At 49.9% G+C, this 21,416-nt stretch overlaps 1 protein-coding gene across 2 annotated transcripts; it reads left to right on the forward strand.

Moving 5' to 3' along the window:
• Positions 1-19,049: 19,049 nt before the first annotated feature.
• Positions 19,050-20,284, forward strand: ID1 (inhibitor of DNA binding 1, HLH protein). 2 transcript variants are annotated; one of them, XM_032462063.1, is made up of 2 exons: positions 19,050-19,592; positions 19,830-20,284. In XM_032462063.1, the coding sequence occupies exons 1-2, from the start codon at positions 19,165-19,167 to the stop codon at positions 19,915-19,917; spliced, it is 516 nt and encodes a 171-aa protein (XP_032317954.1). In that variant the 5' UTR covers positions 19,050-19,164; the 3' UTR covers positions 19,918-20,284. The 2 variants fall into 2 exon arrangements, with proteins under 2 accessions (XP_032317954.1, XP_032317955.1); XM_032462064.1 differs by having other exon boundaries at positions 19,051-19,587.
• The last annotated feature ends 1,132 nt before the right edge of the window (positions 20,285-21,416 follow it).

The raw sequence follows: 21,416 nt of genomic DNA on the forward strand, positions 1-21,416 counted from the left end.
CCAGACAAAAAAATGGCAAAACTTGGAGGGGGTCTCCCAAGGTGTGGAGACCAGAGGCGGGGCCTGCTGCTCCCCGCTCACCCAGCTCTCCCACCGCTAGGATTCCCTCCCTCCACGTTCCAGGCCGGGTAGTGGGAGGCGGAGGCTGGGAGGAGGCAGCATCCTGCCCGGGTGCGTCAGGAAGGGCCGAGCGGGAAGGAAGGCACCACCCCCACCCCCGCCGTGGCCACACCTGGGCTCTCCAGGCGGGCAGGGGGCCCGGGCCGGCGCCTGGCTCCAGCGAGTCTGGGCCGCCTCCCCACGCCGCCCCGTGGGGGCCGCCAGATGGGCCGGCCGCCCGCCCAGCGACGCAGGCAGGAAACGGCCGCGGGGCCTGCCAGAAAGGCGGGGTCTGCATGGGCACGCCCCCTTAGGGGAGGGGCCGGGCGCGGGGAAGGCCGAGATGGTGAGAGCTTTGGAATCCGGGCTCTGCCACCTACTAGCGGGGTTTTTTTTGGGGCATGTCGCTTCCCTTCTCTGTGTCCCAGTTTACCCACCAGTGAAATGGTGCTGTTTATCCCAGCTCTTATCACTGTGTGGCCTTGGGGCAGTTTTTTTCCCTTCTGTTCCTGGGTTTTCTTACCCGGAAAATTGGGCGACAGGGACGGGCCGTCTCCACTGAGATATAAACTGAAGGAAGAGCTGAGCCTTTGTTTCCCTCCCCACTTTTGAAACCTAGCACCTGGCCCAGGGACCTAAGAGTGACACTCCGTATTTGGTGAATGACTGTTGACTCTCCCAAGTGTGGGACAATCCTAGGGACCTAACACACAGTAAGTACTTCATAAATGGACACACATTATCTTGGGTCCACTGCTTACCAACCTTGTGGCTTCAGGCAAGCGGCTGCTCATCTTCGAGCCTCAGTTTCCTCATCTATCTTATGGGTGTCCCTGAGGATTAAGTGAAATAATTCACAGAAAGCACATACACCAGGTCCTCAATAGACGATATTTATGGAAGAGTCTACAAGATGTGTAAAAAAGAGATACTATTTGGGTAAAGCTGAGTGCAAGAAAGATACAAAGGACCTGGGTGACTTAGGAAAATTTTACTGTACATGTAATCTTTTGTATACTTTGTATTTTTTTTAATTTTGATTTTTAAAAAATATATATATAATTGAAAATAAGAATAAACCCAGCCCTAGCAGAAAGAAACATTAACTACTATCTCCATCTGGCAAAGAAGACATCTAAAACTCAGAAAGAGTCTGTGCCCATGATCATAAAGAGCTAGGAAATGGCAATGATGAGATTTGAACACAGATTTGTTGGACTCCAAACTAAATACAGAGGAATGAGGAAAGGAAACTCATTTAGCCATCTATACTATTTCCAGGAGGGGAATCCCAGTCGGAATAGAGAGAAGAGGTCAGCAGAGTGAAAAAGAGTGAGAAATAAGGAAAGGTGAGCAGATCCCACAAGGCCAGGACAAGGAGCTTAGTTTTATCCTGGAGCCAAGGAAGGATTCTGAGCAGGAGGTGACATAGTCCTTTCTAAGCATTAGAAATAGGGAAGGCCAGGAAGCTAGGGATGGGGCTCTAGGCCAGAGATGGCAATGTCCTGATAGATAAAAGAGCAAGGGCCATGGGGGTGGATGAACAAGAGAGACTGAGGACTCAAAGAGGCCCACGGTCACGGTCATCCAGATGTCCCTCAGCAGCTTGGCAGGGCCATGAACCCAGGTGTCCCAACTCTATTTACCAATTTCCTCTTCCTCAGAGGTTACTCAACCCCACCCTTAAGAATGTCCTAAGATCCCTGAAGGCGCCCTGTATCAAGTACATTGCTAGGAAAAAGCCTAAATTCCCAGCAGCTCTGAGTTGAAGGGAAGCAGGGGAGCTTGGTGGGGCAGAGCACTGATTGAAAGAGCACTTCCCCCAGCCCAGCGTGGTGTTCTCTGAGTGACGGGCCTGCGATCATGTTTGCAGGCAGTTGTATGTGTGCCTGATGCCTCCATGGGAGCCCAGTGCGCCTCGTGCAATGTACACAATTTATGTTTGCTCAAGGCACATGTATGTGCACAGGCAGACCCAGACACGTGTGACCTGCACGTGCGCCAGCCCAGGGGACTCGTGCACCCCATCCCTGCAGCACCAGGAGGTGTCCAGTATGTCCTGGGCAATGTGAACAGAAACCGTCACGGAGGAACAGCAGCTACCATTACTGAGCATTTAGTGTGTGTCAGGCACCATCCCAAGTGCCTGCATTCTGCATGTGGTGAGTCCCCATCACACAGATGAGGAAATGAAGGCTCAGAGAACGGGCCAGCCCACATGGCAATCAACAGCCTTCCCCACCCCTGAGCTCACATGAGGCCACCACCCCCTTGTCATTTTTTCATGTTATTAAATATTCATTTATAAAAACTTTTTATTATCCCGAAGTTGCATCCATGCCTTGTAGAAAATTAGAATACGTGTTTAAAAATGGGAACATAAAACCACATATTCCTGCCACCCAGAGATTACTGCTGTTAACAGCTTAACATAGAGCTCAGATTTTTTTTCTTTCTTTCTTTCTTTTTTTTTTTTTTAACACAAATCACATCTACGGTGAAAACTCTTGACATCTATATGTAGTTTCCACAGTTAACTATCTATCCCCTTCTCATCTGGGTCAGGTGTCCTCTCATCTAATACCCAGACAGCATCCAACCTCTTTGTCATTTTAAAGCAGACCAGGTGAGACAAACAGGCCATCTGCATGTGAAGGCAGACCCCTGCAAGGCGGATGAGGCCTGCTGGGGTCTGTGATGGGCCCTTCCTCCCCTCTGCACCCTGCCCTCCTCCAAGCGGTGGAGGGGCCCAGCCAGTGGCCTTCTGGGACCAGCCAGGGGGCAGGGTGCAGAGGGGGCCCAGAGAAGGCTCTGCATTCAGAGCCTCTCCACGTGCCTGTCCCCTGCAGGCAGGCACTCCCCTACTCTTGCTGCCAAGAGCTGGGTGCCCACCCCCTTCTCAGGCTACCCCAGGGTCCAAATGGGGCCCCAGAGTTGGGAGGAAAGGTGAAGGCACATGAGATACTCAGGTCACAGATGGTGGGGGGAAGCAGAGACACCCTGGGCCAAGGCTGGATAACCAGCTGCCAAGGTGTGGAGTTGTGGGGAGGGGGCACCTTTCTGCTTGAGAGGTTCTCTGTGCAACTGTATGTGTGTGCGTGTTCTTGTGAGAAGCTGTGTGAGTCTGGGGTTTGTGCAAGGGCGTGGGTAAGTGAGGGCGTGGAAACCATGGCTGGGACTGTGCAGCTGTGTTTCCACCTGGTGGTTGTGAACTCGTGCTTACGCGTCTGGATCTATCTTGGTGTGTTTAAGAGTGTGTGCTTTTGAGAACACTTATGAGGCAGCATCTGCGCTGGGGAGCGTGTGAGAAAGAATGCAAGAGAGGGGGATCACGTGTGACTGGGGGTGCGTGTGCGTGGGAAAGGGTTCTTGGAAAGGCTCTGCTTGGATGCGCTGGTGAATGTGCTGTTCCACCTTCTTTCTGCCCACGTGTGTGAGTGGGTGTGTGTTCCAGGTCTTGTGCTACAGTCTTTGCTCCCCTGTGCCTGGGTCACTGCAAAGCCTCAGCTTTCTCATGTGTAAAATGGGGACACCCAGTCACTGGTTGCTGTTGTGATTCTGACTATCTGACTCTCTCAACTACCTGCCTCCTGTCCAAGCTGGCCCGTCTTTTCCACTCCAGTCAAACTGAAGTCACCTTGTTTTTTAAGCCCCAAATCTGCTTCTCCCAATTTGTTCAGCATTTTGCTAATCGACCTAGATTTACCTAGGACGTACTTCACATGAATGAAAGCCATCCAGGGAACAGCGCTGGGAAATGACCCCACAGAGATGCTGACTCGTGCGCAGGCTGTGAGAGGCTCGTCTCCAACTGTTCAGGTCCAAGAGTGCAGCACAATCAGTGGGAAAGTTGCAACTGAGAGGGGGAAGAAAAAGATTCTTCCCGCCTTTAAAAAAACTTTTTGTTTTCAATCTGTGTCTCTTTTAAGCCCCACAGGATGGAAATGTCCTAAAATAAGAAATTAAACAAGAGGGAAAATCCCATTATCTGTTTTTCTAATGGGTCCCTCAGGATTCCCACGCGGACCCTCTTCCCAGCCGCTGTGTGGTCCAGGCCTGAGAACACCCAGCCCCCCGCCCACGGCCCACGCCCACCCACCACCCAGCCCGGGAGGCGGCTTCCCAGGATTCACATGGTAATGAAGGCATCCATCTTCTCCCAGACACACACTGGGCCCTCCGACCCTCTCAGGACCCCCACACAATGGCCCCCAGCGCTGAGGCCCCACCACCTGTTGGATTTTCCCAGGGAAGGGAGGGAGAGGGTGGAGGAGAAGAGCCCCTTCCTCCCAGCCCCCAGCCCCAGCCCTTTGGCCCCCTGGACCTGGGAGTCAGATAGTGAGAGAGCCTCAGTCCCTCCCCAGCCGCCTGCACCCTCAGTTTCCTCATCTGCAAAATGGAGGTGGTGGTACCACTTTCCAGCGTGGCTGGAAGTATACCGTTGGCAGTACTGCTAAATGGACTGCAGACAAGTGGGGAGTGGGGCCAACCATAAGCTCTTAGTGATCACCACCACTTTATGCTGGACCAGGCCAGAGGGAGCACATTGTATCATCGTCACAGTGTATGTCCACCACAACCCACTGCTGGCACACCTAGGATCCATTTGTAGAAGAGGAACTGAGACCCAGGGAAGATGGGCTTAAATGTTACTCATCTCTGTCTCCCCAGGACTTGGCAAGAGCCTGGCACACAGTAGGTGATTAATAACTGGGGATGGCCTGAGTGAGATAACTGAGAAATAAAATTCGCATCTTTATTCTCTGGGTCATGGAGTCTGTTTCTTTGTCTTTTACAGTCTATTGAGCATCTATTGCAAAATGCTCATGAATAAATGATTCCCCAAATAAATACATAATTCCACCTTGTGTAAGTAACAGAGACTGAGGGCAGGAGGGCATTCACAGCAAGCCTCTGGGAGGAGGGATATCACCAATTACAGCAAGTAACAGAAAATCAAAATCACTGTCTCTAAGTGGAATCTTGGAAATCCCTGGACCACAACCTCCCACCCGCCCGCCCCCCCATCCCCCGCAGCCACCACTGCTGCTCCCCAGTGCAGAAACAGCCTCTCTTGCACCTTGCTCAAATTCAACCTCCCCTTAAATATTCAGAGGTTTTCTTTATGCATTTATGGGTTTAAGGATAGGATTAAAGATTATTTTAATTTTGTTTAGAGCTGATCTATAATGAATACGTGTTATCATTTGAATCAGCTTTAATGCATAGAATACGTTATTATGAAAAAGCAGATTAGGCAGAAGTAGAGGCCACAGAAAGGAGAAGGTCTGCCTTCTTTTTTTTATTGAATATAGTCAGTTACAATGTCAGTTTCTGGTGTATAGCATGTTTCAATCATACATATACATTCATGTATTCATTTTCATATGCCTTTTCATTATAGGTTATTACAAGATACTGAATATAGTTCTCTGTGCTATACAGAAGAGCTTTGTTTTTTTATCTATTTTATATATAATAGTTAGTATTTGCAAATGGAAAGTCCACCTTCAATCCAAGTCCCCGACTTGATCCCACATCCCAACCCCAGAGACAACCCCTACTCAGCCTGCTAGAGGCTCTGGGCATTTAAAAAGTATATTCTAGAGAAACCCTGAAAACGTTATGCAATGTGAAAGAGACCAATCACAAAAGACCACACAGTATATGATTCCACTTATAAGAAACAACCAGGAGAGGGAAACCTATAGAGACAAAAAGTAGATGAGTGGCTGCCAGGAGCTGAGAGGTAGGGGGAAGTGGTAAATGACTGCTAATAGATACGGGATTTCTTTTGGGGACAATGAAAATGTTCTAAAATTATTTGTGGTGATGCTTGCACTTTAAAAGGATGACATACTAAAAACCATTGAGTTGTATGCTTCAAATGAGAGAATTGTATGATATGTGAATTTTTTCTCAATAAAGCTGTTAAAGAGAGAGAAAAAAAAGTAGATTCTAGAAATGGTCCCGTCTCAGAGCCCTCAGCCCACTGACAAGGTGTTTACTACCTCCAAGCCCCCGGGTCCCACTTCCAGGTGGCTATGGCTGTGAGGGAGTCTCAGGCCCAGTCACGAGTCCAGGTGAGTTTCTCAGACTGGTTCACAGCTGTCTCCAAGCCACACAGTCTCAGAGTGGGGGAAACCCCAGAAACAGAGAACTTTTAATCTTTTCTTAATCTTTTCTGGGTCCAGACCGCTTTACTTTATATTTCATTTCATTTCATTTTTGAATAGGTAATACATAATCATGGTACAAAAATTTTAAAGTACAAACACCTCCCTCCTTCCTCCCTCCAGAGGCAGCCACGGCAATCAGTTTCCTAGTAAGACACAAGCAAATATATATGTACATTTTTTTCCTTCTTTTTAAACACAAGTGGTAGTAGTCTATGCCTACTACCCTGCAACTTGTTTTGGTTTTTTTCCCAGTTAACAATGTACTTGGAGACCTTAGCATTTTTTGATTGAAGAAATTAGGTTTGTAAAGCACTTAGCACACAGGAAGCTAAAGGAGGCATGATATACAGGAACCTACAGGCCTTCAGAATCCTTAACTCCAACCCTAGTCCTGCCTAATCCTTGCTGTGACCTTCACCATGTCACTTATCATTCGGGACCTCCAAGTACATCATCCCTTAATAGGCGATGCACAGAGCATCTTTTGCTCAGGGTGGCTATGAGAATTAAAGGAGATAATGATTGAAGGAGCTTCATAAATGTGAGCCAGCATTGCTGCTGCTATGATGATGGTGGTGGTGGTGATGCAGACACCGGTGTGCGCTGACACCTCCACACTCAGATGCCCCACTAATACGGGAGGCGTGGGTGAGGAGGTCACACGGGGGCGGGGCATTCAGACCAGATTCCTCAGATGTCTCTTTGGTACTTATAGCAAGAGGGTGGGACGGTTGGGATGGGGGCAGCTGGAAATAAAAAGCTTGCACCAGAGAAACCCTTAGACCCAGTCCTCGGCTCCCCACTTCCTAGTTGCCCCTGGCGGTGGCCACCCCAGCTGCCCCTCGCTCGCCGCCCTCCCGTAGCAGCCGCGGGGGGAGGGCGGCAGGAAAGCGAGCTGGTTTTTCCCAGGCTCCCCCCTCCCGCGAACATCTGGCCGCGAACATCTGCCCTGAGCCTTTGTCGCCGGGCCCCAGGCCGGCCTTGCACCCATCTGCCGCAGCCCGCGGCCCGCGCCCATCTGTGCGCCGCTCCCCCGGGGCGGCTCCCGGCGTCCCGCCCCCGCCCGCCCGGCTCGGTTCCCACGGGGCGAGCGCGGGAAGCCTGGCGGCCCATCTGCCGGGCGCGGCGGGTCTGGCCGCCGGGCAGCCCCAGGGGGCGGAACACCACACCGCGCTCAAGACCGCCTTTCAGGCGGGTGCGCGCCCCGAACAAAGACCGGGGTGCGGAGCGCTCCCCGCCGGCTCCGCCCACGGTCACGGCCCGGGGCTGCTGCGACCTGGGCGCCCGCGCTCCCTCCTCTTCGCCAAGGGCCCCCTTGCTAACCTGTCCGCTAGCCCCGGATACTCGGGTCCCCCTGCGCCTCCTACCACCTCTCGCCCCCAACCTTTAACTGCGCTGGCCCTTCTGCCTGGAAATACCCCTTTCCCTCCTTGCTTGCCCAGCGTTTCATTTCACAAGATGTTAAAAATGACGGAGAAATATAGCGAGTCGTGTTTCCAGTACCTATTCCCACGCCCCAGAGCTAACAACTGGGCAGTGTGCTGTGTTCGCTCCCCTCCCATCTTCTTTAGAGAATAACCTAGTACTAGACTAGCCCTCTGGTAACCAACGCCCCCTGTCCGCTTCTCCCAGACTGCTTGCCACCCCCTCCACCTCCTAATTAACATGACGACTTTGGCATGTTTCTTCCAGGCCATGTTTTCTTATACTTTTACTACACAGAAATTTGTTTGTGGAGTTTTTTTTTTAATTTACACTTTAAAAAAATCATTCTACATTTTTCCCTAAGCAACATCACATTTTTTGCATGTATCCAGCAGAATACATACAAGTCTAGTTCATCCCCGCTAACCGCTGTCACCATGTCCACTGTCATTTCATTCCCCTGTTCTCCTGCTGTTGGACAGGTGGGTAGATAGATTTCAATCTGTTCTGCTGCCACCACAGCTGCTGTGCTCCTGTGGGACGTGTCTTTAGCATCTTGAGCGCAGGACTTTCAGGATATGTCCGTGGGAGTGAACTGCTGGGTCATAAGGTGTTCTGATGTTCACTTTTACTCGATATTGCCCAAGTGAGCTCTCAGGTGATCATACCAGTTTACATACTCACCAGCCAGCAGTGAATGAGAGTTTTTGTTTTCCCACGGCCTCGCCAATTTACATAATCAGACTTTGAAGTTTTGGCAGTTTGACGTGACAGTTGTCTCCTGTGTATATCCCAGAGATGTGCAAATTCTCAGGCTCAGAAGCATCTGCCTTGCCCCTCTTCACTTTTTTTCACCTCAGCTGGGATACTGCCTCTTCGTACAAGAAGGCCTCCCTGATCTCCCTTAGCTGACTGGGGTCTCTCACAGGCTATGCCTCCCATCCTTTGTGTTTCCCCATCAGAGCACTGGGAGCTTGGGAGGTGACTGCCTGCTCACTAGAGTGTGAGCTCTTATGCAGGGACCATGTTTGCAGGCTGCGGGGAGCCTGAACGTGCTGCAGAGATGCTCCCAGGAGGCTTCATCTCCTCAAAGTAAGGGGCTCCTCCTTCTAGTTCCTACACAGCGCCGCCCTCCTGGGATGACAGCAGCCCACGAGTCAGCAGCATCTGGTTCCCCAGCCTGTGGACACAGCAGCCAGGAACCAACCACTTGGCCAGTGAACATGGCTCCCTGAAAGCACCAACCTCACCTTATTGTTTCTTTCACTGCGTGCCACCACTGAGCACAAAGTCAGTGTGTACTAGTCCTTTACAGAATGAATGAATGGGCGGAGGAGAAGGTATAGCTCAGTGGTAGAGTGAGTGCTTAGCCTCCAAGAAGTCCTGGGTTCAATCCCCAGTACCTCCATTCAAATAAACAAACAAACCTAATTACCCACCCCCCCCCCAAATAAATAAAAATACAGAATGAATGGTTGGCATTTGATGATTCTAAAGTTCTGTAGTTCAGTAGGGAAGCCTATACGCCAGGGTTTTCCTCTGGGAGAGGCAGAGTAGTCACAGTAATAATAATGAAAAGCATCTACTGAATGCTGACTTCGCTAGGCACTGTGCTAGGCTCTTTAGGTAACTTAATTCATTTAATCCTCATAGAGATGGGAACTCATACTGTTGGGGGAACTGAGACAGGAGGAAATGAAGTGACTTACAGTCCCCCAGCTCCTAAGCAGTGGACTGGGGTGTGAACCCAGGCCTCTTCTCTGGAGAGACCTCACTCTCCTGTCTTCTAGGAAAAGGGGCCCTTTCTTCCTTAAGTGTTTCTGAGATGTCAGCTTCCTTTTAACCAGAACAGTCCTGCTTTTGCAGCAGAAAAAAATCCTAAGACCTTTGAAGAGACTTGAGAGGTTGTCTTGAGTCACACTATTTGAGGCATACAGCCCCACCCATGACCCAGGGCAAGGGTGCAGCTGGAGGTGCCACCCCTGGTGACAGGGTACTTAGGGTTGGGGTGAGCAGAACGGGTGGGACTGCTCCAGGCTCTTCGGTTGGGTAGGGACCAGGGCAGGCCCTGAGAGACACACCCTCAGCTGGTTCTGGGTTCCGGGCCCCAGGGCAGGGGGAGCCAGGTGTACAGAAGGCAGGTGAGTCAGGGGAGGGCCAGGCTGCACACCAGGCAGGGGAGGGGACTGCTGCTTATGGGAGAGGGCCCTCGGGGGCCTCCTATTCCTCCCCAGTGGACATATGGGGAACTCACCGAAGCCCCCAACCAAGGCCTCTTTGCCCAGTCTCCCTCTGCGGCCCTGCATGGTCCTTGCAGCAGGAGCTTAGGCTCTGCCTGGCTCTGCAGAGGGCACCCTGCTTGGAGTGTGCCTGGATGGTGGTATCAGTTTCTGTGGCTGCCAAGGTCAGACTAGCTCCCACGCTTCTGCCCTGGGCAGGGCCTAGGCTGGCATTCCTGGGCATGAGTTCCTGGGGTCTGGGTGGGTGTGGTTAAGTGGCTGTATTTCCTTGTGGCTTATGTAGGATTCTGAATTTGTGTGTGTGTGTTGGGGGAAGTGTCTACATCTAAAAAGACTTTGAGAGTGGTGGGAGGCAGTATGGGGTCTGTGAACTGGCAAAGGGTGTTGGCTGGGTAAGTGCCTTATGGGGAGCAGGTGCACAGGGCAAGCTGGCTTGTTGATTTGCATCTAAGGATGCAGGCATTGTGTGTCAGCATCTTGATGTGAGCAATACTGATGGGGTGTAAGTGTCTGTTGTGTTTGCTGAATGTGTGTTGCTGAGTAGCATGTATGTCTGTGGGTTGTATTTGTTGAGGATGTTGTGGTGGTGTGTTGCTTTAGTGTGGTTCTGTTAAGGTGTGATAGTCAGGTATTTTGATGGGTTGCCTCCTTGGCATCTGTATTTTTGTGGATGTGTTGGTTGTGCAGATTTGGGGATTGGTTGTGTGCTCGGAGGCTGGTGTGTTGATGGTCTGTATGGTGCACTGCTGTGTTGTGAGTCTGGCAGGCTGCTCTGTTGGTTTTGTGTGTATTATGGTGTTGCTGTCAGTCAATGTGTTAGTTGTGTCCAGATGCACATATGTACTGTGTTGGTTGTGTAGGTGTGTGCATTTGTGTCACTCAGTGGGTGTGTGTAGCAGTGTGTTTGCACAGCCCTGCAAGTTTGGCCTGTGCTGAGTGACCTAAGATGGGAGGCTCTGGGCCCTGACTCTGCCCTTCCCTTTGGCCCCTGAGACCCCAGGGCAGTGGTGGCCCTTTGTCAGGCCACAGGAAGGCCCCACCTCCTCCATCTGCAGGGGACCCAGGGAGGGGCCCAGACTGGCAGGCTCCAGCCTCCCTGTTCATTGTTCTGGGGCCTCTTTGGAAAACAGGATGGGAGGCAGAAGTGGACCCAAACCTGGACCTCTGTACTCCCCGAAGTGACCCAGAAGTCTGGCACAGAACCCCTAGGATGGAAGGCAAGCGATAGTCCTTGTTTTACAGATGGGGAAACTGAGGTCCAGAATGAGAAAAGGACTTGGCAGAGGTTTAACACCCATTAAGGACAGACGGTTTGAAGCCTCCACACCCTCATGTGCCATCCACAGTCTCCTAGTAGTTTTGGAGGATGCAAAATTGAGACCCCTGGAAGGGCACAAAACTGTGTTCTGGTTTCCATTTCTGAGAGCTTAGGGTGTGCTGAGTACTGATGTGTCATAACCCTGTGGGTTAAGTTCAAATTTTGTCCCCACTTTGCACACACAGTAACTGAAGATCATAAGGTAACGATTCATTCATTCAACAGCTATTACTCTAAATATAAATACTCTTCTAAGTACTATGCTGTGTGACCTTGAGTAAGTAACTTACCCTCTCTGGGTCAGGCCCTGTGCTCAGCTCTAGGGACACAGCAGTGACCAAAGGAGCCTGGGTTCCTGCTCTTCCAGAGCTCACAGCCTGGGGAGGGTCTGGCAGGCTGGAGAGGTGGACAATACCCAAGAAAACAAAGATCATTTCAGATGGTAATAAATTCTATGAATAATTAAGACCAGGGGACTGTGAAGGAGAGTGAATAGCCAAGAAAGGTTCTAAGAAGGCCTCTGAGGAGGGGGCCTTTGACCTGAGACTTGAAGAGTAAGTCTTGTAAAGATCTGGACAAGTGTTCTAGGCAGAGGGAACAGCAAGGGCAAAGGCCCTGAGGCAGGACCACACTAGTTCAGGCCATGTGGCTGGTGGGATGGGCAGGAGATGTGGTTGGTGGTGCTGGCAGGGGCTGTGGGCTGGGGAGGAGTTTGGATTTTTTTCTTAGCGTGATGGACGGAGAGGCAGCATTGGCTGAGCACACAGTTCTGGGGGTAGAGTGTGGAGGGGGCACTTGGAGTCTCCTGTTACAGGGAGGCGGGGACAGCCAGAGCCAAAGGTCTCTCCCCCGCAGCTCCAGCAGTCCCAGCCCAGAGGCGCCGGCCTGGCGGCTGGAAGACTGCGCTGTGGGCACATCTGGGGAACAGCTGCCGGGCCAGGGCCAGAGAGGGTCACGTGGCACAGGCAGGACCGCCCTGGAGCCCAGAAGGCCAAGACTCCTGGGAGGGGCCGCGGGGAACATGCCGGACATGAACGCCTGTCCACAAGGATGCACCCGCATGTATACACACATGCACACCAGCCCCTTGGGGGCCCCTCACAGCCGTGGCTGTGGGAGCCAACCTGCCTGGGTTCAGTGCCACATCCCAGCTGTGTGATTTGAAGCAAGTCATTCAACTTCCCTGAGCCTCAGTGACCTCAGCTGTAAAGAGGACTCCATGTTAGCACCTAGTCATGAGTTATTTTTCTCTCATCAACAAATATTCCTTGAGTGCCTCCTGTGTGCACTAGGCCCTGAGTTAGAGCAGTGAAGAGGACAGCACTGGTCCCTACCCTCCTGAGCTCACCATCTCAGGTTAAGGCTTGGAACCATGCCTGACCCAGAGTGAGCACTTAGAAAATGGGAGCCATTTGTCTTGAGTACTGGAAGCCAGAGAAGAAATGGTAAAGGCAGAAAGGGAGATGTGGTGACAGAGAACCCATAATGAAAAGGACTTTGCACACGTCACTCGCCCGGGGCTGCGGCCACCTCTTGGTGTAGTTGATTTCGTTCTCATGCTACTCTCTGAAGAGGAATGAGGATTAGGAAACTGAGGCTCAGCTTGTCAATGGAAGAGCCAGGATCTGAAGGTGTAAAGGGCTGGTCCCTTCCCTTCCCTTCCCTTGGCCCCAGTAGCCCCATCTGTGAAATGGTACATTATAATCACACAGCTGCTGCCAGCCCCAGGGACCAGCTGTGAAACTCGGATGGTGCCAGGTGTGTAAAGGGCTTCCTGAGAGACCTGAACCCCGAACCCTGGAGTGGGACCCTGGGGGTTCATTTACTGAGTCCTCCGAACTTCCTGGCCATCAAGAGAGGGATCTGTTTTCCTGAGCTGACCTGTTAAGTAGGGCTGAGAGGCAAATGCTCTCTCGACTCACACTACCAAGGAGAGGGCCAGAAAAATGCCCATTTGGCAAAAATATAAACAGGCGATCTTTATTTAAACTCCCTGTCAGGCCTTAAAAATGCAAGAGATAAAGAAACCAGTATCTAGAGTACTGAAAAATGTTTGGAGCGAAATGAAGCCAGCTTTTCCTCACAGGCTTAGGATGGGTGTGCATATGAGGGGGTGTCATTATTTTCTGTTTGTTTTTTGTTTTGCTTTGGGAGGGTGATTAGGTTTATTTATTTACTTATTTATTTTAATGGAAGTACTGATGCTAAGCACGGGCTGTACCGCTGAGCTATACCCTCCCCTCTGGGGATGTCATTATTTTAATTGGGAAGTTTGAGGGGAGCCCAGTGGAGTAAACATTTCAGGGATCTGGAAGCCCTCCTCACAGGGATCACAAAAAACCCTAGAAGCAAAACTGCAACCAAATGGGCCCCCAGGGAACTGGCCTGGAACTGAACAGATGCTGTTACTGTCTACTGTTTAGCGAGCACCTACTATGTGCCAAGACCACAGCAGGAGCTTTGCAAGCCTAATCTCAGTGACTCCTCCAAGTAAACTAAGGAGGCTGGAACTGCTATTATCTTGCTAATGAAGAAACAGAGGCTCAGAGAGGTGAAAGGTCTTTCTCCAGGTCACACAGCATCACAAGCATTTAAATCCTGAGCTGCTGGACCCCAAGCCTCAGCCCTTTCAACTATTGCACAGCCAACTGTTTCTCCTCAAATTCTCAAAGCTTTACGTTTGTCCAGACACGTGCCCCTCATATGTCTTCATCCAGGCCTTTTCTCCTTGTGCTTTTCCCACATAAAATGCTCAGAGGATAAGTCACCTCCTCCAGGAAGCCTCCCCGATTTCCTCCAAAGTAGAATTCATCTTTTCTTTGTGTGGCTAAGGCACCCAGTAGGCAATTTTCATAATACAGTCTTGATGTGGCTAGCCCAGGACCTGGCTGGAGGCAGTGACTCATAAATGCTACATGCACTTAACTATTGGGGGTCCTAATTGTCCCTTGACTTTCCTTCTCTCTCCTATTTATCTGCAAAGTATCTTTGACTTCATCCTAATCAGCAATCAGGCCAGAGGGGGATATACTAAACACTTGGAGTTGACTTTCTTTTAATGCTTATTCAATTATTTGGTTGGTTTTGGTGTGGGGGAGCAATTAGGTTTATTTATTTATTTTAATGGAGGTACTGGTGATTGAACCCAGGACCTCATGCATGCTAAGCACACACCGAGCTATGAGCTATACCCTCCTCATTGGAGCTGACTTTTTATTACACAAAGTAGTACATGAATACACTTCTGTTTAAAAATATATTCAAATATAAAATAGATAAACAATAACGCCCTACTGTATAGCACAGGGATCTAGATTCAAAAATCTTATAATAAACTATAATGGAAACGAATCTGAAAAAGAATATATATATGTATAGCTGTGAATCACTTTGCTGTACAACTGCAACTAACACAACACTGTAAATCAACTATACTTCAATTAAATACATATATGTATTTTTTTTTTTCAAGAAATACTAGAAAAAAATAAAAATAAATACTGGGGTGGGGAGGGAATAGCCCAGGGTCCTAGGTTCAATCCCCAGTACTTTCATTAAAAAATAAATAAATAAACCTAATTACCTCCCCTAAAAAGGAAATGCCTGTGTGTAATGGATCAAAGACCTAAAACTATAAAACTTCTGGAAAATGTAAAAGAAAAGCTTTGTGATCTTGGATTAGGCAAAGATTTCCTAGATATGACAAGAAAAGCATGATTCATAAAATTAAAAATTGATAAATGGGACTTCATCAAATTTAAAGCTTCTGCTCTTCAAAAAGCACTCGAGAGGATAAAAAGACTAGACAGACACTGGAGAAAATATTCATAACTCATATCTGATAAATGATGTATGTTTAAAATATATAAAGAACTCTCAAAATTCAATAATAAGAAAGCAAACAACCAAATTAAAAGAAGCAGACAAAAGATTAAATGGTGGCACACGGGACCCTTGTGATAGAATTGCTGTGTGTCTTCAAGAGTGAAGACGGTGATCACATGAATCTACACGTGTGATTAAACTGCGTAGAACTAAATACCTACACACACACCAGAGTGCATGTAAATCAGCGAAATCTGAATTTTACCAGATATCAGGTGAAATCTTGTTGTGATACTGAACCGTAGTTATACATGATGCTACCATTAGGGAAACCGGGTTAAGGATATAAGGGGTCTCTACTATTTTTTACAACTGCACGTGAATCTACAATTATCTAAAAATAATTTTTAATGAGCAAAAGAAGTGAATGATACTTCACCAAGGAAGATATAGAGATGGTGTATAAGCACATGAAAAGATGCTCAATGTCTTTAGTCATTAGAAAAATACAAGTTAAAAAACACAGTGAGATACAACACACCTATTGGAACGGCTTAAAAAGACAGACCACACCAACTGTTAGAGAAGATGTGGAGGAACTGGAACTTTGACACTGCTGATGGGAATGTCAAATGGTACACCCACTTTGGGACAGTTTAGCAGTTTCTTATAAAGTTAAATAAATACCTACTATGTGACCCAGTCATTTCACTATTAAGTATTTGCCTAAGAGAAATGAAAGCATAAATTCATATAAAGACTTGTATATAAGTGTTCACAGCAGCTTTATTTGTACTAACCCAAAACTATAATCAACCTAAATGCCTGTTGACAGGTGAATGGATAAACAAATTGTGCCATATCCGTACCCGACTACTATGCAGCAATAAAAAGGAATAAATATGGATGCATCGCAAAATAAGAAATCTGAGTTAAAGAAAGGAGGCTGAAAAGGCTATATACTGTATGCATGATATACTGTATATATTGTACTCTAGTATATCAAATTCTAGAAAATGCAGGGGAGGGTGGGAGGGTATGTCTCAGTGGTAGAGTGCATGCTTAGCATGCAGGAGGTCCTAGATTCAATCCCCAGTATTTTGCTTTTAAATATTTTTTATTGAGGCGGAATTTAAATACAATGAAGTGAAAAACGAGTATGTGTGTACACGTATGACTGAACTATCATGCTGTACACCAGAAATTGACAAGCATTGTAAACTGACTATACTTCAATAAAAATAAATAACAAATACAATGAAATGCACAAAAGTATATAATTAGAAATGTTTTGACTAATTCATACACTGTGTAACCCGCACCTCATCATGATGTGGAACATTTCCATCCCTCCAAAAGGTTCCCCACACCCCTTCCTCAGCAACTCTCACCCTCTGCTCCCAGAGACAACCACCATTCTGACTTTTTCCCCCTAGATTAGTTGTGTCTGTTCTAGAATTTAATATAAGAAAAATTACACAGTGAGGTGTTTGACAATTTTTTCTGTAGCATACTTTCCTCTCTTGTTTTAAATTCATTTCCAGATACACATGTACTCGGGATCAGTAAGAGGTCCTACCTCCATCCCCAGTCTAAAACTTGCTTCCTCCACCAATAATAGAATGTGGATATTTCTTAGAGCCTTGCTTCCCACCTGTTGCACAGCCAGGCCACAGTACTGATGTTCTGTTCATAGTTTACATCACATTGATGGACATTTGGGTTATGTCAACTTCTCCCCTCGCAAGTAGCCCCTCAGAAAAACATGTTGAGCTACATCTTTTGTGCCTCTGTGTGTAGGGTTCTCTGGAATTGATTCCAGCAAGAAAAATTCCTGGATCAGTTAATAAGCACTGGGTACCTAATTTTTTTTTTTAATGTAGGTACTGGGGATTGAACTGAGAACCTCGTGCATGCTAGGCACTCACTCTACCACCAAGCTATACTCTTCCCCCAACTGGTAATGAATTAACATTCTAATTTTCTCTGGTTGGTCCTTCCAGCTCTTTAGCAATTATTTTGCACAGCAAAACGTTCTCTCCAATTACTTGAGGATTGCTAAACAAGGCCTAGGGAGTTTGGAGAGCTGGAAGGGTGGGATGTGTTAAGGGGATGAGAAGTCCAGTTAATTAATTAGTGATCTCTCTTCTTTGAAGCTGGTCTCACTGATCAGGTTTCCTGGATTCCAGATGTGGAGGCAGGGGGTTTATCAGCCCTTCCCCCAAACTTCTGTGGGAAAAGGAAACCTGTTGATACCCAGTAAATTAATTGCAGGGGGAGGAGGGGCCCCAGTATCATCCTCTCCTAAGTGAGCACAGAATTTTAGCCCTGGGAACACTGTGTGACCCTGGGTGGCTATTCTAAGCTCAGTTTCCCCAGCTCTGGCCTATCGAGGGCTCAGGAGGCCAACTGCCTACCCTGGCAGAAGGAACTGCATTACAATAAAGTGCCCTTGTTATAATAATGCAGCCATTACAACAGCTATGGCTCCTGGGAAGCTTTTGAGCTTAGGTTTCCTCTGTATAAAGAAACCAAACGGCTCCCCACTTTATAGAGTTTTGGCGAGGATTACAGAAGATTGATAAAGCAAGCTCTTCACACAGCGCCTGGCGCAAAGTCAGAACGTTAATAAATCGTCACCTTTGTCATTATTATCGAAATACCAGGCAGATTTTAGGGCTCAGAGAGGGCCCAAGACCTCACGAAATTCACCCAGCAGCAGAGTTGGAATCGGAACTCTTTTTCCAGGAGGGAGCGGAGAGCTAGAGGTGGGGAGGGGGCGGTGAAGAAACCTACCCAGCGGCGCGAGTTGTGGGCCCGGTGGGGAGATTCCCAGGTGTGGGGCAGGGAAGTAAGGTGACCCTTGCCCAGCGACCGCGCCCGCGGGGGAGCGCATTCCCAGGCCTCCCGCGCAAGGTCCGCAGGTGACAGGCGGGGCTGGGGGGCGGGTAGCTGCGGAGAACTGGAGGCCCGTTTGCCGTCTCCATGACGACCGCCCGCGCGGCGCCAGCCTGACAGCCCGTCCCGGTTTTATGAATGGGTGACGTCACGAGCCTGGCGTCTAACGGTCTGAGCCGCTTGTTCAGACGCTGACACAGACCAGCCCCGGGAGTAGTGGGGGCGGGGGGGAGACTCCAGCGCCGCAGCTGCTGCGCGGTGGGAGGGAGACCCTGATCTGAGGTCTTTAGGGGAAAAAAAACTAAGAAGCGAGAAAAAAAGTTTAAACCGCTTAATGATGTAGATTCGGGGAATTTTTGCAGGGGGCTGAAAATTCACAGGAGATTTAGGAAAGCAGTCCACTCAAGGCACTTTTTATCTAGCTCAAGTCCCATTTGTCCAGTTCCCAATACTGGAGGAAAACTTTCCCAAATTAATTGCTCCCATCCCGAAGGGCCTGGGTAAGCACCCCCGTCCCAAGAACATTAAACAGCAACATTCTCTGGGAACGAGGAAAGGGAAGACAGCTCCAGGGAGGCAGAGTGTAGAGGGCCCGCTTTCAGTTTTAGCTCAAATATTCGGGAGATCAGGATACCAGAGGTAATCTTCCAATAGGTTCCAGAAGCCCAGGCTCTAGTATTGAACTCTCTGTGAGAGAGCCTGCTTCTGAGTCGGGACCTCAGTTTCCCTCACCTGTAAAATGGGGCTAGAGAGGTGAGAAAACGAACTAGGGAAAACTGACTCCTGTAGTCTTTTCATTATCAGTAACTCCGATTTAGTCTTCGCGTCTCCTTCCAGAGGAGCCCAAGGCAGCCCTCGCCTCCACTAGCCACCCCGCCCGGTGCCTTCCTACTCTCTCTGTTCCTGAGACTTCGGCCCCCTTTTCATGCAGGTGAGAGTGCACTAGTAGAGCAGGAGGCGGGACCCAGAAGAGCTTTAGGCCGCGCCTCCAGACCTCCTATTGGCTGTTTTTGAACGTCTGCGCCCTCCCCTAGGGGAGGGCCCGGCATCTTTATAAAAATCGGACTGTAGAGCTTGGACCGTGCTTCCACAGCAGTGTTTTTACGGTGCTGTGCTTGTTCAACACGCCCGGCGGCCGCCTTTTCCGTCCGCTTCTTCTCTCACCCCGACCCCAGAAATCATGAAGGTCGCTAGTGGCAGCGCCACGGCCGCTGCGGGCCCCAGCTGCGCTCTGAAGGCCGGCAAGACGGCGGGCGGCGCGGGAGAGGTGGTGCGCTGCCTGTCTGACCAGAGCGTGGCCATCTCCCGCTGTGCCGGCGGCGCCGGGGCGCGCCTGCCCTCCCTGTTGGACGAGCAGCAGGTGAACGTGCTGCTCTACGATATGAACGGCTGCTATTCACGCCTTAAGGAGCTGGTGCCCACCCTGCCCCAGAACCGCAAGGTGAGCAGAGTGGAGATCCTCCAGCACGTCATCGACTACATCTGGGACTTGGAATTGGAGCTGAACTCAGAATCCCACGGCGGGACCCCCGGGAGCCGGGGGCTCCCCGCCCGGGCTCCGCTGAGCACCCTAAACGGCGAAATCAGCGCCCTGGCGGCAGAGGTGAGGTGCGAGTTGGAGCTCGAGATCATTTTCCTTCTACAGATGGGGAAACTGAGGCTTAGAGAGGGAGGGGGGTCTTGGCCCTATGTCCGCCCCATCCTTTCGGGCACCTGGCTGTGCAAGGATACCCACGGAGATCGGAAAAAGCGCTGTCTTGCCTCTTCGTGTCTGCGGGGGAAGCGGGACTTGTAGCCTGTAACCTCCAGCCCGGCCGTCTCAACTCTCCTCTCTCCGTTTCACAGGCGCCATGTGTTCCAGCGGACGATCGCATCTTGTGTCGCTGAAGCGCTGCCTTCCGGGATCGGCGGACCCCAGTTCTCCAGCGGTTGAGGGGAATAAGTGCTCTCTGGTCCTCCCAAGCGCCTCGCCAGAGCTGGGGAGGAACAAGACAGATTGGCGGCCACTGGGCGCCTGCTGGATCCAGCCCAAGGGTGGGGGAGCTGAGGAGGGCAGGCTGACCCTTCTCGCCCACCAGCCACCAGAGACTTGGGGGAGTCCCCCTGTGTGTTTCTATTTTTTGAAAAGCAGACATTTTAAAAAATGGTCACGTTTGGTGCTTCTCAGATTTCTGAGGAAATTAATTGCTTTGTATTGTATATTACAATGATCACCGACTGAGAATATTGTTTTACAATAGTTCTGTGGGGTGTTTCTTTTTTGTTGTTGTTATTAAACAAGTACTTTAGATGGTGGTAAAGTTGCAATGACTTCTTGGATCCAGGGGAGGGGCCTGCGCTGAGGGTGACTCCTGACCTTTTTTTGCAGCTGCTGCTGGGGGGAAGGGACTGGAAGGCCACATCTGGACTGTCGCTTTTACCGACCTGAAATGAGTTTCCGGTGTCTTTAAAGTCTATTCTTTCTCCCTATCCCTGGCCATTTCCCTGCTCCCCGGTGTCATAAAATTAAATCCTCTAGACCTCTAGGGTTTCTCAAAGTGGTCATTGGGCCATCTGGGTCACCTGGGGAGGTTGTTAAAATGCAGATCAACTTGTCCAGGCTCCCCCTGGGTTGAAAAGTGTCCAACAAATCAGTTAAGTTGGAGAACCAGGTCACTGGACCACCTGCATCTTTGCTGAGATAGGTGAGTGAGACCCAGAGAAAAGGGACTTGCCCAGAGCCTCAGCTTGTCTGAGGCAGGACTTCCATCTTGCCCCATTCCCCAGTAGGAGGTTCCTCCCCCATGGGCCGCTGAACTCTGGATCCCAGCAGGCTGCCCTGAGGCTCTAGGATTGTCCAAGTGGGTGAGCAGGTTGGCAGGGCCTGCCTGGGCACAGCTGCTGGGCCACCTGCTCTGGGTCTGGACTCAGCCCCCTCAGCCTGGTCCGGCTCTGTCAGCAGCTCTTGGACCTCCTCTCTCCCTCAGGGCTCCTGTGTGGGTTCTGAGGAGCAGTGGGCGAGTCAGCCCCTAGCTCCTGAGCAGGAAAAAGTGTCAATGGCAAGGACCTATCTGCCTGGACATGTGAGTTTGTACTCACAGGAGTGCATGTAAGTGTCTGGGCCTGCATGTGTGACGTGAGTGAACCGGTAGTTACCCCGTGGGGCTGGGTCATCTGTTGGTGAGCAGGCCTGGGGGTATGGAAGAGGAGCAGTGTGGGGATGGCGATGTGTGCAGAAGGGCAAATGTGAGCACATGTGTTCTTCAGATAAGTGAGCAACCTCCAGCTGTTTGGGCTTGTGTGTTCTGCTGAAACGCACTGTGCACCTCTCTGCGTGGGTCTGGCTTGATGGATGGGTTTGTGTGTTTGGGCGCTGCAGAACCACCCTGGCTTTCTAAGTGTGTTCTGTAGATCGGCTGGCATTCCTGGGTCTCTGCTGTTCTGGGGGTGGGA

Source organism: Camelus ferus, chromosome 19 (genome assembly GCF_009834535.1).
Source record: "Camelus ferus isolate YT-003-E chromosome 19, BCGSAC_Cfer_1.0, whole genome shotgun sequence".
In the NCBI taxonomy this organism is placed as follows: domain Eukaryota; kingdom Metazoa; phylum Chordata; class Mammalia; order Artiodactyla; family Camelidae; genus Camelus; species Camelus ferus.